General features: G+C 44.9%; 2 protein-coding genes across 3 annotated transcripts; both read right to left on the bottom strand.

The window, feature by feature from the left end:
• LOC142563977 (uncharacterized) lies at nt 1-6,620 on the bottom strand. 2 transcript variants are annotated; one of them, XM_075674737.1, is made up of 4 exons: nt 6,490-6,620; nt 3,759-3,936; nt 2,615-2,756; nt 1-238 (listed from the first exon to the last, which is right to left on the bottom strand). In XM_075674737.1, exons 1-4 carry the CDS (start codon nt 6,575-6,577, stop codon nt 143-145), a joined length of 504 nt encoding a protein of 167 aa, XP_075530852.1. In that variant the 5' UTR covers nt 6,578-6,620; the 3' UTR covers nt 1-142. The 2 variants fall into 2 exon arrangements, with proteins under 2 accessions (XP_075530852.1, XP_075530853.1); XM_075674738.1 differs by lacking the exon at nt 2,615-2,756 and having other exon boundaries at nt 156-238.
• Nucleotides 6,621-13,380: 6,760 nt separating this feature from the next.
• Nucleotides 13,381-19,004, bottom strand: LOC142563815 (uncharacterized). Its single transcript, XM_075674456.1, has 4 exons — nt 18,854-19,004; nt 17,340-17,517; nt 16,184-16,325; nt 13,381-13,557 (listed from the first exon to the last, which is right to left on the bottom strand). The coding sequence occupies exons 1-4, from the start codon at nt 18,939-18,941 to the stop codon at nt 13,456-13,458; spliced, it is 510 nt and encodes a 169-aa protein (XP_075530571.1). The 5' UTR covers nt 18,942-19,004; the 3' UTR covers nt 13,381-13,455.
• Nucleotides 19,005-20,316: the final 1,312 nt, after the last annotated feature.

The raw sequence follows: 20,316 nt of genomic DNA, 5'->3' as shown, positions 1-20,316 counted from the left end.
TGTTACGAGTTCCGAAGTGCAGCAGTCGTTATTTCTTCATTCCGCAGTTCCTCTGATGCGAAATGCACAACATCTTTATTTCTGTGTGCTTCTCACGCGCGGGGATTCATTCTGTCGGTATTTCCCATAAGCAACTTGGGATTCAATGTTTACGTACATCGAATTTGAAGGATTGGCACCCCACAGTTACTCCACCATTGGTGACTTCAAAGTGGGCCCTAAGGGTCGTTGGCACGGACTGTAAGAAAAAGAGCGAGGAATAGTCAGCAAAGTCAATCGCCCACGATTATGACACTTCCTAATGCAAAAAACTGAGCGTAGCTCTGTACATGTTTTCATTTCGCAATACCTGTATACTGGCTAGCGCACACAATTCGTCTCACGCGGCACGTGGCAAACAGTGAGTGTGGCGCGACTGCCTCGTTAATCGGGAGATCGCTAGAGGCAGCGCGTGGTTTGCGCGTAGACGCGATTCACAGCAGCTGCAGCAGAAAGACGTCCGCTCAAGCAGCGCTTTGTTTCCATATATGGTATCGGTGACTTCATTGGTGAACAGACGACGTGCGCTACTCTGGCGTTATCTCGTAGCGATCGTCGCCGCAGAACACGTCTGGCGCGCCACTACGCATTTCTTCTCACACTTTCGCCATGCCCTCCTCCTCCGCTTTCCTCCTCACGATCTCTTCGCTCTCGCCATCTTTCATCCCCCACAGAGCGCCTCATTCGCACTTTCAACCTTCACAGTGCTCGTTCGCGCGGTTACGCCAAGGGACGCCGACGCCGACGCTCAACCCAGGATTGGATGTCTAAGAGCTGCTCTCTAAAAGGTTGATTTAATCACAAGGCGAAGAAGCAGCATTAATCATAACGCACGGCGCTTGCTTACTTTAGTCACTAGAATTTAGTTTTCTCCCTTAAACATAACAAACTTCTTTCAAACTGGTCCTCGGGTTGCCTCACAAAGGCATTTCTACGTTTTACATGTATCTGAATAAGTGGCGTCGGAGATGACCCCGAACTAAAGATGTCGCAGTTTCTAAAGAAAGGCGAAGCATCGGTTGCGATAGCAAATTTGTAGACAGCTATAAAGTAAGGATAGCTTTATCGGCCATATAAACTGCGAAACATTCGGTTACTAACTGGATTAACAAGCAAAGTGTAAGCGTGCACAAGGCAACACAAACACATCACACTCAATGAGCATGGACACTAGCTGTCAGAACGCTGGCGTGAGCAAGCGCGGCAGCAGCAGTGAGCGAAGCGACCTTTTGTGTATCGCGTCATTGCAAGAGCGCTCAGAACACCGCGCGCACAAAGGTATGAGCCGTTTGGAGATACGGCGCGCCCGACCATGCGCGGCCGTGCAAAGTGCCCACTAGTTGGCGGAGTCTAATCCGCCCCTTCCCCCTCCATCCCGCGCTGCCTCCCCGCTTTCTGCCATATATGACGCGCGAGATTGGGCCACGATCATCAGTTCCCCTCGCGGGAAATACGCAGTTGCGGCCGGAACACAAGGTGCTGTCTTTCGGCTGCTTTGTCTGCCCTTAACCCGTGCAAGACGACGCACCACGTGCAGATGCGCAAGAAAGATAATAATAATATTTGGGGTTTTACGTGCCAAAACCACTTTCTGATTATGAGGCACGCCGTAGTGGAGGACTCCGGAAATTTTGACCACCTGGGGTTCTTTAACGTGCACCTAAATCTAAGCACACGGGTGTTTTCGCATTTCGCCCCCATCGAAATGCGGCCGCCGTGGCCGGGATTCGATCCCGCGACCTCGTGCTCAGCAGCCCAACACCATAGCCACTGAGCAACCACGGCGGGTCGCAAGAAAGATCGACGCATGGCTCAGCACAAACCGTCCTTCTTATCGTTCGGAAACGTGAACGGCCTCACGTGCTTCTAAAGAAAGCAGAAAACTGAGCCAAATGTCGAATGCTAGCACTCTTTCTTTGCTAGAAATTATAGGATTGAAGTTGTGGTTTATGTCTACAATGTGAATTCGCGCTGTCTTCGACAACGTCGATCACGTGCCTCGATTCGCTCCACCACCACCCTGTAGTAAAAACCCACTAAAGGCCTCAAGCAAAGCGAAAATTCACATACTCTGCTGCTGCAAAAGGAACGACTGTGGAGGCTACACAGACTTTCTCACTAATTACCAGTCTCTATTATGTGCATGTATATTTCCACGTATTCCCCCTTGTATTGATGAAACTTGCACATCCGCCATGCAGACAAATCGACAGTCTATAGGCCAGGATAAAATTTATTTCGTCGAGCAAGTTTGCGAACCAATTCACTGCTGCAGACTAGTTCGCTTCTGGCTCGAAACGCAGCCCTGACCCGAATCAAACCGGTATTTGTTTCGGTTCCGCACCCTTGTAGTAAGCTTGAATATTGTGAAGAACATGAAAAGTCTAGGGTCTAACGAAGAAATCGGGTATAACAAACATGGAAATTTCGTATTACTGCCCTGAATATTTCCTTAGTCGGAAGGCTTTACTATCAAGTTCTTCATACAACAGTTATATGTAGCTTTCGAAGGCGAAAACACATGTATTATGTATTGCGTCCCATAAAATTACACTAAGATGTTCCTTATACTTACGCCGATAGCAAACTGGACCATGAAGCTTAGTGGGGCTCGCACGGATTTCTCAATTTTGGTTGCTGCAATTGGACACTGAGCGTGCGAGAAACTTTTTATGTTTCTGTCCTTGTCAGTGGTGCCCTCACAGAGGTTGTATGTGCTGAAAAAGACAGGCGAATAATTGTATTTTGTTTACAGAGCAGACAATTTGCGTGTATGCAGGAGAACCACTAGACGATAAACAGATCTAATAGTTTCGATATTGTGATTAAATAAAATATGTCGAATGAGTGTGAAGAGAGTTCAGTCCCTTATTCACAGCGTCCGGATATTGCGCATGCAACGTACTGCAGGCAGGACGTCTTGTCATAGGTTGTGGATATTCGATCGCTATGCAGATTTCCGTTTTCTCTTTATTTTCTTCTTTCTTTTGACGATAGTCAGACATACTGTCCCAGACTTTGCATAAACTGCTAATCCAAAATATCTCCCAAGAAAAAGGTGAGAAATGTCCGTAAGCTGGGCAGCATCTGTAGCTGCCGACAATTTTTTTTTGCTTGAATAACCAACATCTACAAAAATGCCAGTGGAATATGTTGTCTTTGGCACAGTTAATAAGATAGTATGATAAACTAGCTAACGCCGCCATACTATGAATGCTGCCAGATGTGCTTCTGTTTCTTCTTTCTCATTTACTCACTGCGTGTGAATAACTTCCTCCGCCTCGACTTTTCCCGCTGTTAATAGCAGGGCGGCACTACGAAAATGACGGCATGAATGCCCAATGAGTGATCATATTGCTGGCATCGCGATAAAGTAGAACTTTCTATTAGCCGCGTCAATTCCCATTTGGTTATGACCTCCAGCTTGAGAACGCGAGGCTATGAATTCTATTTCTTGCCGCGGCGGCCACAGTCCTATGTGGCCGCCATGCGAAGCCACTTGTGTATATAGATTTTGGTGCTCGTTCATGAATTTCAGGTAGTACAATATCATAATGTGGGCTGCGCCAAATATGGCGTCGCTCAATGACCGAAGGTTACTTTGTGACATTAAGTACCGCCAAATCAATCAGCCAACTTTCTATTCAGCTACAACGTTCCGGAAGAGACATCGTCAATCACAACGTAAACTGCAACCGGAAAAGAAGAGGATATCGTACCACGAGCCGATGCCTTCGATACAACCGATCACCGAACCGTCTTTCCTGCGCAAGGTCACTACGACTTTCGGGTCCTCTCCGAGGTCTTTCTTGATTGTCAGTGTGAAGTTCACGCACACTATCTTCCCGATTATTGCGTCCGTGATGGAGAGGTCACTCAGCTGCACGTCCGTGGCATCTGTGACATTCGAGGGCATGAAGAGAAAATGATCACGTTGTAGTCACTTTGAAAAATCACACTGCCAAACGTCTGAGTTTTAAAAAATGAAACCCTTCATTGCACCAACTACTGACCGGATAACAGATTGAACTCAAAGAACAAGTTATAAATAGTTCATATTTAATGAACAGGCCGACCACGTGCCCTATTTATACATATTTGAAAGTGAATTCAAGAATGTACAGGTGGGGGCAAAAGTACTTTAGTTCGGTCACAGTTTCCACGTTCCAATTACTTTTGTCCACACCTATAGAGTGTTCAATAATTGAAACGCGATACTCGGCCGGCATAGTGGCTGGCACTTAGTGCGCCACCAGTGCTCACTGGGGATATCGAGCTCATGCATCATAATGTACCATGAAAGCGAGGTCTTTTGTGACGCACTGTGAATGTATTTGGACCCTAGCAGTCACCCAGCGATCATCGGTAACGCAAAAAGCGTCAGCAGCCATGCGGGCCGACTATCGTGTTTCAATCGCTGAGCACTGCACGTCGCTGTGTTGGTTAAGCCTGTGTTGGTTAAGCACGATCCTTGAGGCCGGCGCTGGATCTGCGGTCCGTCGTTGTTGGCATTGCCGCGATCTTTCTTGTGATTTTGTATCGGGGTCTATTCTGCGGCAACGGCTAGATCTAGCAAGAACCAACGGCTTAGCCTGCGGTTCATGGAGATGCTCCCTGGTTCATGGAGATGTTGGTGTTGTCCCGATGGTTCCGACTTGCAGGGGTGTCTAGTAGAGTTTGGTGTCGCCCAGACCAACAGGAATTCTCATCAACCACATTGACCCACCATGGTGGTTCTGTGGCTGTAGCGTTATGATGCTGAGCACAAGACTGCGGGTTTGATATTTTACCGCAGAGGCTGATTTTGATGCGGCGAAATACAAAAAAATTGTCATGTATGTGCGTAATTTACACACACGTTAAGAAAAGACTAAGCTAACCTAACCAAACTTGGACCGGTAACCTCCACAAATGTGTACCTCGTGACCCGATTGTTGGCTTTGATCTTTGAACCTAATAAATCCTACAATCCATCGTCCGTGCTCACCATACTGTCGTCCTACCACGGCATCTCGCGGCTTTAGTGTTTTGCTGCTTTACACAAGACCTCGGGTTCGATTCCCTAACAGCCCTGAACGGGTTCCAATTGGAGCACAGTGCAATCACCATTCGGTACTACCCAGCTTTCCGAAGGAGTTATAAGGAACTCCAAATAGTAAGAATGAATACGCAACGACCACTGCTTGGTCCGGTGTTGCTTTCTTGCAAGATGCGCCGTGAATCGATCAGGGACTGTGCTGCCTCGATGTTTTAGCCCCCTTAATATCAATAATAAAAACACAAATAAGTCGCATCTGCTGATTGCGTACTAACTCCACAAGTATATACCAAAGATCCTGGGGCAACCAAGCAGATACCTGAAACGGGATGCACCTTGTGAGCAAATTGCCTAAACTCTAAAATATTTTGCCCCCACACAACGACAAATTCCCTGCATATAACTTGCGATGCCCGCAAATACGATGGTGGGCCCAGCGGCTGCGACAGGCTCAGTCCTCCTCCCATGGATATGACATTGGCAGTTTTCATTGCAAGCTCAAAGTCTTTAAATTTCAGATCATGCAAACTAGCGAATGTCTTTGAAAAATTGTGGCAAAGGACAGTAACCGTAATAGTTTTGTTACATGCACAGTTCGTGCTTTGATGAGCTAGTTTTGCCGCGGGATACTAAGCGACAGCAATGAGATGGCTCAGTACGTAGTGGCAAAACAAAAACAGAACTAATTATGGAGGCCTGGAAGATGTCCAAGCCCTTGGTGTGTTTTTTTGTACATGTACTGCGCTCTTACGAGGTGCCTTGCATTGATTATAGGCAGCCATTGCAATGTCACGTACTACGGAACAAAGCAAGACCCCATGTCGTGCTCGATTCTTAAAACTTTGTACTGACGGCTCAAGTTTCCAATCTACCGTATTGCAGGACTTCTATAATTGCCGAAAAATTGTATTTTATCGGCAACCTCTGCCATGCAGCTCTCCCCTTTTTCCCGCTTTGGGGGTTTAAACATAACCAAAGTGAAAAACCTGCCATTTACTTACACTCTCGTAGGAATCGTAGTGTTTAGGACGTACAGCTCTTGGATGTTGAATGGGAAGTACTGCTAGGGTGATTTTGTTTTCATTTTGTTATGTTAAACGCGCTGTAATTTAATAAAACCAATCAACAGCGATGTTCCGTTTTCACAATACACATTAGCCCAACAAAACTCTTTCGTACCCCGTTCAATGATTCCGTTGCCTCCCTCACTATGCCACATGATATTATGCAAACAGCTGCCAAATTCTTGTTTGCCATAAGAACGCTTTGCGCAATACCTTTCCGAGAACATACAGACTCATTATACTGCGTGGAGAAGCGTTCCCTGCAGTAAAAGGAATTGTATTAACTTCGTGACGGCGGCTCACTTAATGTTACAATTGCTGAAGAGGAAAACCATGTAGAGTATTTACCAGAGCACGATTCAAGAGCAGGCGTCTGCACCCAAGGGTCAGCCAGAGACAAGGCAAGCATGCTGAGGAGGACGACCATGCCAAACATGTTTTTCTGCTCGGAATTGCGAGTAGAAAGGCGTGTGGTTCTATGCGTGTAGCGCATCCTTTAAATACCGGATCTGCCAACACGCACCGCAGGTTTGGTAAGAGGGGCACGTGATTGACCGTGGACTGTCATTCCCGACGCGAGAGAACGATAAAACACAGTTCAATTTTCGTTGCAAAACGCGACTTGGCCCTTCGCCGCGCTATCGTGTTTAGTATCGGACGTGTCGCATATATGTCGCGGTTATATGTGTCACACAATTCCCGTGCTGCTGCGGACGAGCTTCCGCTGCACCTTTCGGCCGTAGCAGCTTCCAGCATGACGTAAGGAGAATGACGCGGCACCTGCGACGTGCGTGCACGAAGTTCAATGGTAGCGACGTTCAATGTGAAGCAAGTCACGTCGTTGCGTAGTCGGTTACAAGCCAATAATTAGGAGGTTATGAGTACGCTGTCCCAACCCAAACAAATTTGCATAGATGTGCCAGTCAAACAGGTTCGCGTACTTACCTGATGTCAAGCGGTTTCACGCCTTTCAAACAAATCTCCTCAATACAGATCATTCTTTGTGTGGCTGGTTTCATAACGAAATCTGAACGTCAAGGCGAATTTCCCGGGAGATCCTGATATCACTGCTCAGCCAAACGAAGCAATTTAGCTTAAGGCAATTAGTTTTTATTTTCAGTTAGCCAAGCATTCAGATTAGCATAGCAAATTTATTAAGTTGTGAGTTTACTGCAGCTGGCCGGGCTCTCTTCAAGAAGTGAAGGGTAAATGCGCTGCGTTTGTTATGGGTGGAGATTCTTTCTAATTCTTAGCTTGTCACCGACTGTAGTGTAGTAAACTTAAGATAGATGTTTAACGACGTTTTCTCTCCACACCAGCGTGCCCCAGTGTGACACTGTCCCAAGCAGCGGAGTAGAAACGGTGGTAAAAGAAAAGAAGGTGCACGGGGTCTTGGTTGTCCCCGCCTCTGAAAGTTATGTCACTCCTCTACGCTCTGATGAGGTTTTTTCACACGACACCTTATTTCAGTGGTGTGACGTCAGTTTTGTTATTTTTTACTTAGGAAAGTAGAGTCCGTGGCAAAATATTAAAAACCACGGGATGTGAGAAATAAAACTTGGCAGTTTTGCCCAAACGGATGCGAAGCCATGACAGCAATACCGAGCTTTAGCCTTGCTATCGATCTACTCAGACGGCATTTTTCATCGTACGCAGGTGTTGCTGAGACTCCGTGGGGAGGGGCGGCACTCACCCTATCTGTCACTTATGCCTGGCCACATCCTCCGTGGACCATTTGAGGATACTTGCCCATACTGCCGAACTATACTGAACTGAACTGAACCGAACTATACTGAACATACTTAAGCAGATACGACGGCGTTACTTGCAAACAGTGGGCTCTTCAGCGCTCGAGACTACTAGACTACCATTCTTGGCTGTATGGGACCAACCATTGAGCACTATTGATGTATATCGCCGAAAGCCGCCTACATTTGTATATTTAATAGTTTATGCCGTTGGCCAAACTTTGGAAATAAAAAAATTATACGCAGCTGCGACATGCTGTAGTGACGTAGCACCCAATGTAACTGCTAATGGGTAGAAGAAACAGCGTCGTGGCAGCTACCAGGCGTCTCACGATGCTGACTTTGGTGGCGTCGCACCTTGATGGTGCACGAGATGAAACCGACAAGAAACCGCTGTAATTCCAAAATCAAATGTAGCCCAGGAAAACGCAAGCCAATCTACACATCCTTCGCATTGCGAGCACCAAAGCCGATGACGCTGCTATAATTTACGGTGAAGCAGCAATTAGCTTCTGCGGACGCCTGCTAGGTTCAATGTCTGCACACAGCGTTGCTCGCGTTTAATTACGTTCCGTTGTTCTTATACTGCGTGACCACTAGAATGTCGAACGTTAGCCACCATCAATAGTTTAGGCTAGCGTCGTCTCCTGGTCCGCAGAACCCGCGGAGAACAGTCAGAAACGCGCCTAGTAAATACATCTCGCTCGAGCGTTTAATACACAGTTTTGCTCGAGTGCCCAAAAACAGCTTGCAAGACTCTATCGAAGCAGTTAGAATAACATCTTCGTATGATAGGCGTATTTACTGAGGCAATCCCAAATAGAATCAGGAACACCTTAGACTTCTGTCAACCAATGGACCAGGCAAGATTCCGTAAAGGCTACTCAACAATAGACAATATTCACACGATCAATCAGGTGATAGAGAAATGTGCGGAATATAACCAACACTTATATATAGCTTTCATTGATTACGAGAAAGTGATTCAGTCGAAACCTCAGCAGTCATGGAGGCATTACGAAATCAGGGTGTAAACGACCCTTTTGTAAAAATACTGAAAGATATCTATAGAGGCTCCACAGCCACCGTAGTCTTCCATAAAGAAAGCAACAAAATCCCAATAAAGAAAGGCGTCAGGCAGGAAGATACGATCTCTCCAATGCTATTCACTGCGCGTTTACAGGAGGTATTCAGAGACCTGGATTGGGAAGAATTGGGGATAAGAATAAATGGAGAATACCTTAGTTACTTGTGATTCACCGATGATATTGCCTTGCTTAGTAACTCAGGGGACCAACTGCAATGCATGCTCACTGACCTGGAGAGGCAAAGCAGAAGAGCTGGTCTAAAAATTAATCTGCAGAAAACTAAAGTAATGTTTAACAGTCTCGGAAGAGAGCAGCTGTTTACTATAGGTGGCGAGGCACTGGAAGTGGTAAGGGAATACATCTACTTAGGACAGGTAGTGACCGCGGATCTGGATCATGTGATTGAAATAATCAGAAGAATAAGAATGGGCTGGGGTGCGTTTGGCAGGCATTTTCAGATCATGAACAGAAGGTTACCGTTATCCCCCAAGAGAAAAGTTTGTAACAGCTGCGTCTTACCAGTGCTCACGTACGGGGCAGAAACCTGGAGGCTTACGAAAAGGGTTCTACTTAAATTGAGGACGACGCAACGAGCTATAGAAAGAAGTATGATAGGTGTAACGTTAAGGGATAAGAAAAGAGCAGATTGAGTGAGGGAAGAAACGCGAGTTAATGACATCTTAGTTGAAATCAAGAAAAAGAAGCGGGGGGGGCATGGGCAGGACATGTAATGAGGGGGAAGATAACCGATGGTAATTAAGGGTTACGGACGGGATTCCAAGGGAAGGGAAGCGTAGCAGGGAGCGGCAGAAAGTTAGGTGGGCGGATGAGATTAAGTTAAAACACAAAGAAAATTTATTGCGCAATTGCAGAGGTTTTTGACAACAACGTTCAGATATTCAAAATCATATTAACAAAGTAAGGAAGAAAGAAGGAAAGCACGGCTCATGGCAAACGCGACAGGTGTTGCTATTGGTAATCAAAATGGGGCTTAGTCCATAGAAAGTAAATTGTAAAAAAAATGTTGCCGCACTGAATATCTGTGAAGAATATGTGAGCACGAGAACATGTTTGTGTGCAGCCCACACCGCCAACTTTGATAAATTATTATATATATATATATATATATATATATATATATATATATATATATATATATATAAACGAGAAGAAAGGAGGTTAACCGAGTTTCCCGATCTTTATTAGTGATATCATAAGAAGCCAACAAACACTGACACCAAGGTCAACATAGGGGAGATTACTTGTGGTTAATAAATGAAATAAAGAAACGATAAATTAATGGGACTTACGGGGATGAAAAAACATCAAAAAACATGTTTTTGCATCCACTTTAATTGCTATTAATTTATCGTTTCTTTACAACATTTATTCAACACAAGTAATTTCCCCTATGTTGCCCGTGGTGCCAGTGTTTGTTGGCTTCTTAGTATATATATATATATATATATATATATATATATATATATATATATATATATATATATATATATATATATATATATATGTGTGTGTGTGTGTGTGTGTGTGTGTGTGTGTGTGTGTGTGTGTGTGTGTGTGTGTGTGTGTGTGCCGGGTGGTCATTTTTAACTTTTAGCGATTCTTAAAATTTCCATGTGGCAGGTGCCATTATTCCAATCCTTGAGCAGGATTATTCGAAGACATTACTTGCGCGAGAAATCAAAACACATGATCAAGAATTTTTTTAATTCACAAATTCCATCCCTAATTATGTTCTTTGTGACCCATACTGCAACTCACAAATTGTAGCCGCTGAGTTGAACAAGCGTATCCACTTATGAATTTCAAGGGTGCGACCAATGTCGAGATATTCATTGCCAAAGTGTCCAAAGATAGTGGACGTTTAAGTTACTTCTTCGCTTCAGTGCATAAAAGATCGTTTTGATAAAAATTAAACGGAACAACAGATTATTTTTATCGCTAGTTTGATGGCGCTTATCTAGAAACTCATGCCACCCTCAAAATTCGCTGCAAGTGGTTGTGTCTTGCAAGCTCTCAGGCTACAATAAGTAAATTGCATTATTTGCCGTAAGGTAACTAAGATGTTAACTAGTTCATTTTTGTCAATAAGTTGATGATGTGTATCAATTTCTGCTGCAAGTAATGTCCACCTCTTTGAATAAACCACCTCGAAGACTAGAACCACGCCATCCGCCACGGGTCATTTTCTTTTAATTCTGTAGAACTAAAAGATTGTAAGCCGGTATATTGACACGCGTACATTGTTCATCACTTGTTCATCTTTTTTCCGGGTATACTAGGTTTCACCCACCTAAAACTTAAGGTAATTTACCAGCACAAGACGCGCCTGCATGCATCGGAACTTTCTCAAATGTTATCATTGATTATTTCTGGTGTCTGTGTTGTAGAAGAACCTTGTGTGATCAGGTTGTATGCGCGACGCGAATAGTGTTGTACTTTCTAGAAGGCACGCAGGCACAAGCGATTGCGCTGGAACGTTCCACTCGTCATGCTTAAAGAGCCGACACTGTTGGCCCGCAGCTCGAATCTCGTCGATACACGCATGTTCTCGTTACTCTGGTTCAGTCCGAGTGTAACTTGTTTTTGTGGACACAGATTCACCTAATAAAGAGTTAGCTTTGTGACTCGCCGTTGGTGCCAATGTCTAATTCTTCCCCGCCACGACAACTTGACAATATATGTGCATATATTACCTAATTTTCATTTATAAGAACTTTTTGACACTTTTAAGTTGCCATTGATTTCCAGCATCCGGCTTCGAATTGCTCGATAACTGAAATGTTTCACTTCACCAATGACCATCCTTCATACATTTATTACTTTATATTTGTGGAGGATCGGAGGACACATCGTGCTTTTTGCCAGCATTTCTAATCCGTAATACATACCTCCCTCACTCACTGGTTGTGTAAGAATATTAGAAAAAATATGATAGCAAGTTAGAGCTTGCGGACAAGCCGTAACCTTACTAACTGCAAATAATTTTGTAGGCAATTGACAGAGGAAGTTGTCAGCATTCTTGGCTACAAATTCATTCATTAGTGTTGTCCAGGTGTTGTCCAGTGGTGTTGTCCTGGATCAAATCCCTCCGTGGCCGGGATTCGACCCCGTGGCCACGTGCTCAGCAGCCCAACACCATAGCCACTGAGCAACCACGGCGGGTTAAATGTGAATACGAGGAGTGGAAAAGATAAGTGGTGGAGCGCTGTCAAAATCGCCATTACTCCCATTACTCTAAATGGCCATTACTACAACTACTCTAAAGGAATAACGCATTGCATACCCCCTCAGCAGTTGTAGTGGTGGTTCTCAACAGCTTCGCTGGACACCCCCTTTCGCAAGGCCAGCGTGGCAAGTCATTCTTCAAGCTTGAAGTCGCGCCTCACTTTGGCCAAAAAAAGGAAACTGCCCAGAATGATTTATGGCGTATAATAGCCCAGTTTCAGCCATATAAACAAGGCCCACCGTGATCCAAAAAGACACTCCCTTTCCAGCACAGGAATAGGCCTCGCTGGCGCATTATCTGGTCATATACTGCTCGCTGATGATATTGCCTTGCTTAGTAACTCAGGGGACCAATTGCAACGCATGCTCACTGACCTGGAGAGGCAAAGCAGAAGAGTGGGTCTAAAAATTAATATGCAGAAAACTAAAGTAATGCTTAACAGTCTCGGGAGAGAACAGCAATTTACAATAGGCAGCGAGGCACTGGAAGTCGTAAGGGAATACATCTACTTAGGGCAGGTAGTGACGGCGGATCCGGATCATGAGACGGAAATAATCAGAAGAATAAGAATGGGCTGGAGTGCGTTTGGCAGGCATTCCCAAATCATGAACAGCAGGTTGCCGTTATCCCTCAAGAGAAAAGTATATAATAGCTGTGTCTTACCAGTACTCACCTACGGGGCAGAAACCTGGAGGCTTACGAAAAGGGTTCTACTCAAATTGAGGACGACACAACGAGCTATGGAAAGAAGAATGATAGGTGTAACGTTAAGCGATAAGAAAAGAGCAGATTGGGTGAGGGAACAAACGGGAGTTAATGACATCTTAGTTGAAATCAAGAAAAAGAAATGGGCATGGGCAGGACATGTAATGGGGAGGGAAGATAACCGATGGTCATTAAGGGTTACGGACTGGATCCCAAGGGAAGGGAAGCGTAGCAGGGGGAGGCAGAAAGTTAGGTGGGCGGATGAGATTAAGAAGTTTGCAGGGACGGCATGGCCACAATAAGTACATGACCGGGGTTGTTGGAGAAGTATGGGAGAGGCCTTTGCCCTGCAGTGGGCGTAACCAGGCTGATGATGATGATGATGATACTGCTCTCGTAAATCTTGCAACACACCCATTTATGAGAAACACCACGGAAGATATTTCAGCAGAATTTTTTTTATTAATGAGCGCCTGTTGCAACTCAGGGCAGTCCGTCATTTTCATGAAGGACCAGGTGCCTTTCTTTAGCTGTCAGCAGCTGCAATGTCGACAGAGAAGGACTGGCAGCCCACGGTCTCACCGTCATTTGTCACCTCGAGCTCGGCGGTGATAGTGGTCGGCGCTGCCTGAAATGGAGAAGATGGAAAACCAACGGCCGAGTTCAATACTTTTTCGTTCCTAAGCGCACTTTAGCCATCGGCTGGCCGCTTTCGCTAATAGTACGCCCCACGTTCCCACGAACATTGCTACTAACAATCTACTACACATTACTACGAACAGATTTAGGCGTAAGAACGTTTTTTTAGAACTCGCGGGCCAACATTTCAAGAGGAATTAGCTTTATCTCGGGGTCAACTCGAATTTCCCTGTTCGAACGCACGTTAAAGACACAAACGCTTTCGTTACACGACCGCTGAACCGTTTTGAAAGAAATGTGTTGCACTTTAGAAAAGAACCTAAATTATACCGATTGTAGGAAGGAGGGGCCGAAGTCACGAAGCTTTATTTCGTCAAGATGGTAACTTGGTTAGGATTCATCCTCCGGTTCGTAACAGCGCAACACAAGACACGGACAAGAGGAAGGTAAAAAACGACAACACGGCGCTGAATCTCAGCTAATATTTTATTGAAGAAAACGTCTAAGATATATATGGATGCCAGTTAATAAAACCACGACATGCGCAAAGCACTGAGGTACATCAAGGTGGCTATGACGTATTTAAGTACAATCATGCGTGTCTTATGTTGCCCGCTTAGGAAACTTTCATTTCGTGTTTTGCCATTGGACAGGTGCCTTCGCTAATAGTACGCTAAGAATCAGGATTGGTTGGTGCTTTCTCTTATGAACAATACTTCAGTGCTTTTTTGGAAATACGGGACCTCATTTGCTCATCTTTACAAAAATTACCGAAGATCGACAGCTTTGGAAAAATCTCAAGCACATAGCTTACAAGTTCATAACTCAGTGCCAAAAACAAATATCACACTTCTGTAAACTGCGCCTGTTATAGCGTCTTAAGCGCACAAATGTCCTACATGAGGTTACAGCCTAGGTAAAATCACTACAATGTTTACGAGAGCTTTCCAAAGTCTTACTCGAAGTTAGGAATGTAATACGGAGTTATTATATTACATCAACTTTGCTCGCTCTAAACGTCTCATTAGGTCCTGTTTACAGAGCCGTGATATCATACCTGTCAACCTGTAATCTTCGAATACTCGCTAAAATTCTGTGGGCCAAACTAGGAGGAGTAGGGGGACAGAACAGCACGCGTTCTTTTTTTTAAAATTTTGCCCAGAGCGCATACCTTTTCAACTACACATACATGTGCGCTTAACGAGCAACGACTTCGCTTAGGCGCAGAGCACAGGGAGCACCAAGTTTGACACAGAAAAGCTTGACAAGCAATGCATGGTTTCATGATCAGGGTTTCCGCTTTAGCGAATTCACTGCTGCCGAATTCACCGGCTTTAGGAACAATGCAGAATAAGGTTGCTCGAAGCAAGTACCCTTGTCGTATGTGCCACGTTGAGCTGCCATGAGAAGGCGACACAAGTTCCATCAGGATTTTCTTTCTTGCGTGTGGTTGTTCTTCTTTTTGAATATTGTGGAATCTGACAGCAGTTCTAAACCTTTTTTGCGGAAAGAATTTGGTTTTCTTGAAGCATAACGCAACATTCTGAAATCGCAGAACGAGCCCACAATTTTTAAAGTTCAAAAACAGAATTGAGAGAGTTGGCCCGTCTGGCATTGATATTGTTTTTATGGCCGAGTTACACACTTCTAAACTTCATACTTGAGCATTTCGAAATTTGAACATTTTAAAGAAATTTTCACAAACATTTATTGCCTACATCACAAATTTTCTTTTTTACAGTTTAAGTTTCTCTTTCAGGTGCAACAAACCTCACCGTGTTCGGTGCAGTGAAAGCAGAGAAAATAGTATGACCGTACCGTGTATTCAAATAAGCGCCCGCGCTCAAATTATCAGACTCGGATAAGAAGTTCTCAGGGTGGAAGAGACACTAGCGGGAAAACTGATGTTTTAACCGTGCTCGGAAAGTGTGCTGCTTCCTTAAAATTTTTATCTACAAAGACTGTCTGGCGACCACAATGCTCGAAACGTCAGTTTCTTTCATCCTATAGATGATCCGTTGACCCTGAATGGTTGCTTTTACAGTTCACAGAGAACGGTCTGCAAAAAGCTTAGGCGGAAAGTAAACCGTTTATCAATATGTCAGCTAAATCTCTTATGAAAAGAAACCTAACCTTCATATACAACGTATGGAGAACTTAGCTCAATATTGCAACGTTCGGCGATGTAGTTGTTCTCAATAAGTACTTGGAAGCTTTGAGGAGTATTGGAGACAATTCCACTTCACAAATTGAGATAACAGTTTACAGGGCAGGACGCGGGGAGGAAAAAAGCAACTAATTTCATTTCGGTGCACACGCAAGCAGTTTGTCCGATCGCATGTGCAAAGAGGCGAATCATGTTGGCACTACACATACGTACAACCTGTTCGATTAAGCCTGAGGCTCCTTGAAATCATGGCAAGATTGCTTTGAGTTTCACTTGGCTTCGTGGCACCCAAGCTTTTGCACTGCATACAAGAGTCACAAACCTCTTTGCTTATTCTGATATTTTATGGGTGCTTGGTTAAAAGTCCTTGTGTCCCGCCTTTTGCATTTGCGATGCACCAAAGTGCCATGGAAAGTCCTCAACCAATGCACTAGCTCTTCCGACTTACCCCAGTTCCCTTTTGAACATCTGCATCTAGTGGTTCCGCTACCGACTTCCGCAGGGTGATAACAGGAACGGGACATTGGTTGTCCCATAGCTGTTGTATGGCTTCTTCATTGGGACTGTTTCCATCACACAGATTGTAGTCGCTGAAACAAAAATATAGAATCAACCGACTTCAGCGACGAATGCCGCTCGCAAGCTGCTCACTGCGACAGGGGCAGGCTCTCAAGACGCACGCCGTAGTCTTTGCAGTATAAGAGCTTATGCGCGATGAGCGCAGCGTTGTCTTCGTTCGCTATGGCATATTTACTGTTGTGCCTCTGAAATGCATGCGCCGTATGCCGCGAAGTCTGTGTGTCGCACAAAACAGCGCACGAGTTACGAAACTTGAAAGCTGCGCTATAGCCCATTAATTAGCGCGTCCATGATCACAACTGCAATGCACAATGCTGTATATGCTCATAAACTGAAATCCTACTGGTGGCCGGCAAAGGATTATTCTTCGTTCGTCTTTTTGGCGGGGCGGAGCCTATAGATGTCGAGTTGGCCCGACAACTACATGTAGACGATGGTCTCGTCACCGGCCTACGGGAAGTTGGATGCCGATAGCAAACGCGTTTCCGCGCTTATATGTGCTTCTGCAAACTAAATTTAATTGGGCTCCCGTTTATGCGTCGCTGTCCTACGGTACGATTCTGCTAGCCGCATAGCCGATCGCGTAACATGCTTTTTAGCACCAAGAAACGCCGAGCTTCAATCGTGTTAATATCAACTAAAATAGCGTGCTATATTCATCAGACTGAGCACAGGATTTTGCGACCGCTCTCCGCGCGGCGCCACTGCAGCGAGCGCGGTCGCACATCGAAGCGAACATGCGCAGGCGCAGTGATGCCTTGAAGCCTGGCTTCATCTCGCGTGCTCCACTCTGTTTCAACACAGCGCAGGCTCGCGGAGCCCACAGCGCGTCCCAAAGACGTAGCAGACGACACAAAGCTGTCGGTTTGCTTCGATACACAGATAAGCTCGCTGCAACCACGTTCCGATGAGCACGGTTGACGCGATCAAGATAGCGCTAGCAAAAGCGAACACTATATTGCCTTATTCCCATGGAGTTTTATGTTTACTGTGTGCGGTGGGAGCACGAAAAGACTATAGCTTACCACGTCCCGAGGCCCTTGATGCATGGAATTTCGGATCCGTCCTTCCTACGCAAGGTTACCTTCAGAGTGGGATCCGATCCGAGTGGTTTCTTGATGTCCAGCGTGAAATTCACGACCATAGTTTTTCCTATCTGCGCGTCGGTGATGGTGACGTCGCTCACTTGAACGTCTTCGGCATCTGCCCGAGTCAGGAAATAATGGAACGTAGCACTGTTATGAGTACAATGGTTCGCTGTAATGCTTGCTCGCGCGTAATGGAAACCAATGGGTGACAAGACCCTGTCCACTTTCGCAAGCAGGTATTCTAAGAAACAGTGCATTGTCAAAATAACAAAATGTCTTTATTCCAAATATCTTTTCACTTGATGTTTCCCTTGGTTACGACAATAGCACGTCTGTTTTGCATTTCATTACTCGAAATGAGCTGCAGAGATACCCCGCTTATTACGAGTTTACCGAAACCGAAAGACCCCTTGTGCCTTTCTTTCCGTTGTTACGACACACTCCTCTTTTCATATGTGTCTACCGACAGGAGGGTCACGCCTAGTCACGAGAAAATGTATGAAAACTGCGTTTAGCGTATCCGAGAATACACTGTCCGGTTTACATATTGCCTATGAGGAGAGCTCTTAGGCTTTCATTTAGCGGTCAGGGTTCCCTCTGGCAAGAAAGAGTGAGCAAGCTCTTTATCTGGCAAGATAGCCACTGAGTCATTTCACGTTTCTACGCTCCATTCCAAAAGTACGTGCTAATTACGATAGTCAGATCTTAGAATGCTGCGGCATTACAACTTGGCACACGATTATAAAGCAATATTTTCAAATCAACGCCTTCATACAGTGTGTCCCGAAAGAGTTTTGATTAATGACTATTACATTTTAGGTGTAGCCGTTTTTTTTTCTTTGATTTCGTTCCTTTACGTTTATTCAATTTTTTCTTACTTACTGCGTTCATTCCAATCTTCCCTTCTTTTCTTTAGTTGCATTAGCGTTGCCCCAGCATGTTCGCAATCTGCCATTCAATTCATGTGCTCCTTGAAACGTTTTGCTACGTTCACTTTCACGATATTGTTGAGTTCTGAGAGTTTTACTGTGTTGGGCTTGAATGGTCGTGACACTAAAACCTTCCAGCTTTGAACTCTGAGTTTATTGCTCGGAACTAGGCACGTCCTCTCCGAATCCTTTGTATGGTCTTCAGTATCGCACCGTGCCCTGTATACTCTGGTCTGATAAAATGTCTGAATCTGTATTGATCCTTCGCACACTCTGTCAACGCCACCTTTAGCTATGCACACTCTCAGGACACGTCATCTTCTTTACTAGCAACGTGGTCATGTTGAAACGAATGACATGCCTACAAAAAAACATCGCTGTATTTATATTTTTTTATAAAGCTTCACTCATTTCTTTAGTGTGCCTTTAACGTAGCTACTTTATTTTTATGCTTATTTTGAGCTTAAGGGAAATGAGTTTTCTTGGAGCGGTGAAACAGAAAAGGCGCAACGGAATGCTTACCGGAGCAGGATATGAGCTCGGGAGTTTGCACCGAAGCGGCGACGAGAGGAGTGCCTACAAGTGCAAGGGTCAGAATTAAGGAGAGCATTTGTCAGCTGGTCTTCGCAGTTGACTCAAAGTGTGAAAAAAGCAATTGTCTGTGTACTTGCAACGGAAAGCCTAACCTTATATACAGATGCAAGAAACCTGTATTCATCGGCTTGCACAAGGGTGGGGTGAGGGTATGAATTTTCACGGCGGAAGAGACCGGTGAAAAGGAGAAGTTATTGCTACAGAACGTGTCACCTCACAGACTATCTTCCTTTAAAAATAACGTTCCACTTTTTCACGGGGCTCTTTCTTTATTGCTGTATTTTACAAGATCTTGTCACCATGCAAGCAGATATCTCGCCCACGAAATCCGGTGCAACCAGCGCCCACAACTCCCACGTGCACCACTGTAAAAAAGATGTGTATCTCCTCCCTGCCCCGAATCACCAACGCCGTCCTCGCATTACATCTCTGATGTTAGATTGCATCGATGTTGAAAGATGTGATTGAGTTTCAGTACCATATTGCTTTCTACGCCACTTGAAGCAATCTATTACTGTACGTATTGCTGTCTCGCGGGATCTGGTCCCAAAAGCAATTGCCGGAAAAACTGAAAATTCATCTTCGGGAGTAACCACAAAGCAAACATACGGACAAAAAAACAAGCGTACTGCTTGGTAGCTTTTGTAATGCCCACACGATTTGTCAGCCCACAGATTTGTCACCACTGGAATGTCTATGTTACGAGTCTCGGATGTCAGAAGATGCAGCGCCAACAGTGACGGCACACTGAGGAGGAATAAAGACAGGACTAGGCGCCTGGTCCTGTCTTTGTTCCTTCTTAGTGTGCCGTCTATGTTGGCGCTTCATCTTTTGAAAGTTATGCACCGGCTAGCCCTACAACGTGTCCTACCGATTCTCGGATGTTCGGTTCGACGCTTACACTATGCAGCCCTGTATGGTCGCCTCATCACTAAACAAGAAGCAAGAAAGCAACTGAAAACTTTCTTTGGCACGATAACTTTGAACGAGCAGTGCATGATTCCTCCAAACTAAAGCCCCATCTCGAGCCCCATCTTTGTAAATGTTACCATGTTCTCGAGAAACTGAACGTTTTAATCGGTTCTATGCACCAGCTAGCCCTACAACGTGTTTTAACGAGTCTTGGATGTTCGGTTCGACGCTTATATTATGCAGCCCTGTATGGTCGCCTCACCACTAAACAAGGAGCAAGAAAGCAACTGAAAATTCTTTGGCACGATAACTTTGAACGAGCAATGTATGATTCCTCCAAAGTAAAGCCCCATCTCGAGCCCCATCTTTGTAAATGCTACCATGTTCTCGAAAAACTTAACGTTTTAATCGGTTCTACAGCAAGCTAGCTCCTTTCGGGTAAAAAAATTACATACTCCTATGTAATTTGCAATTGTCTG

This window comes from Dermacentor variabilis, chromosome 11, assembly GCF_050947875.1.
Source record: "Dermacentor variabilis isolate Ectoservices chromosome 11, ASM5094787v1, whole genome shotgun sequence".
Lineage (NCBI taxonomy): Eukaryota > Metazoa > Arthropoda > Arachnida > Ixodida > Ixodidae > Dermacentor > Dermacentor variabilis.
This window is presented reverse-complemented; position numbering and strand designations above follow the sequence as displayed.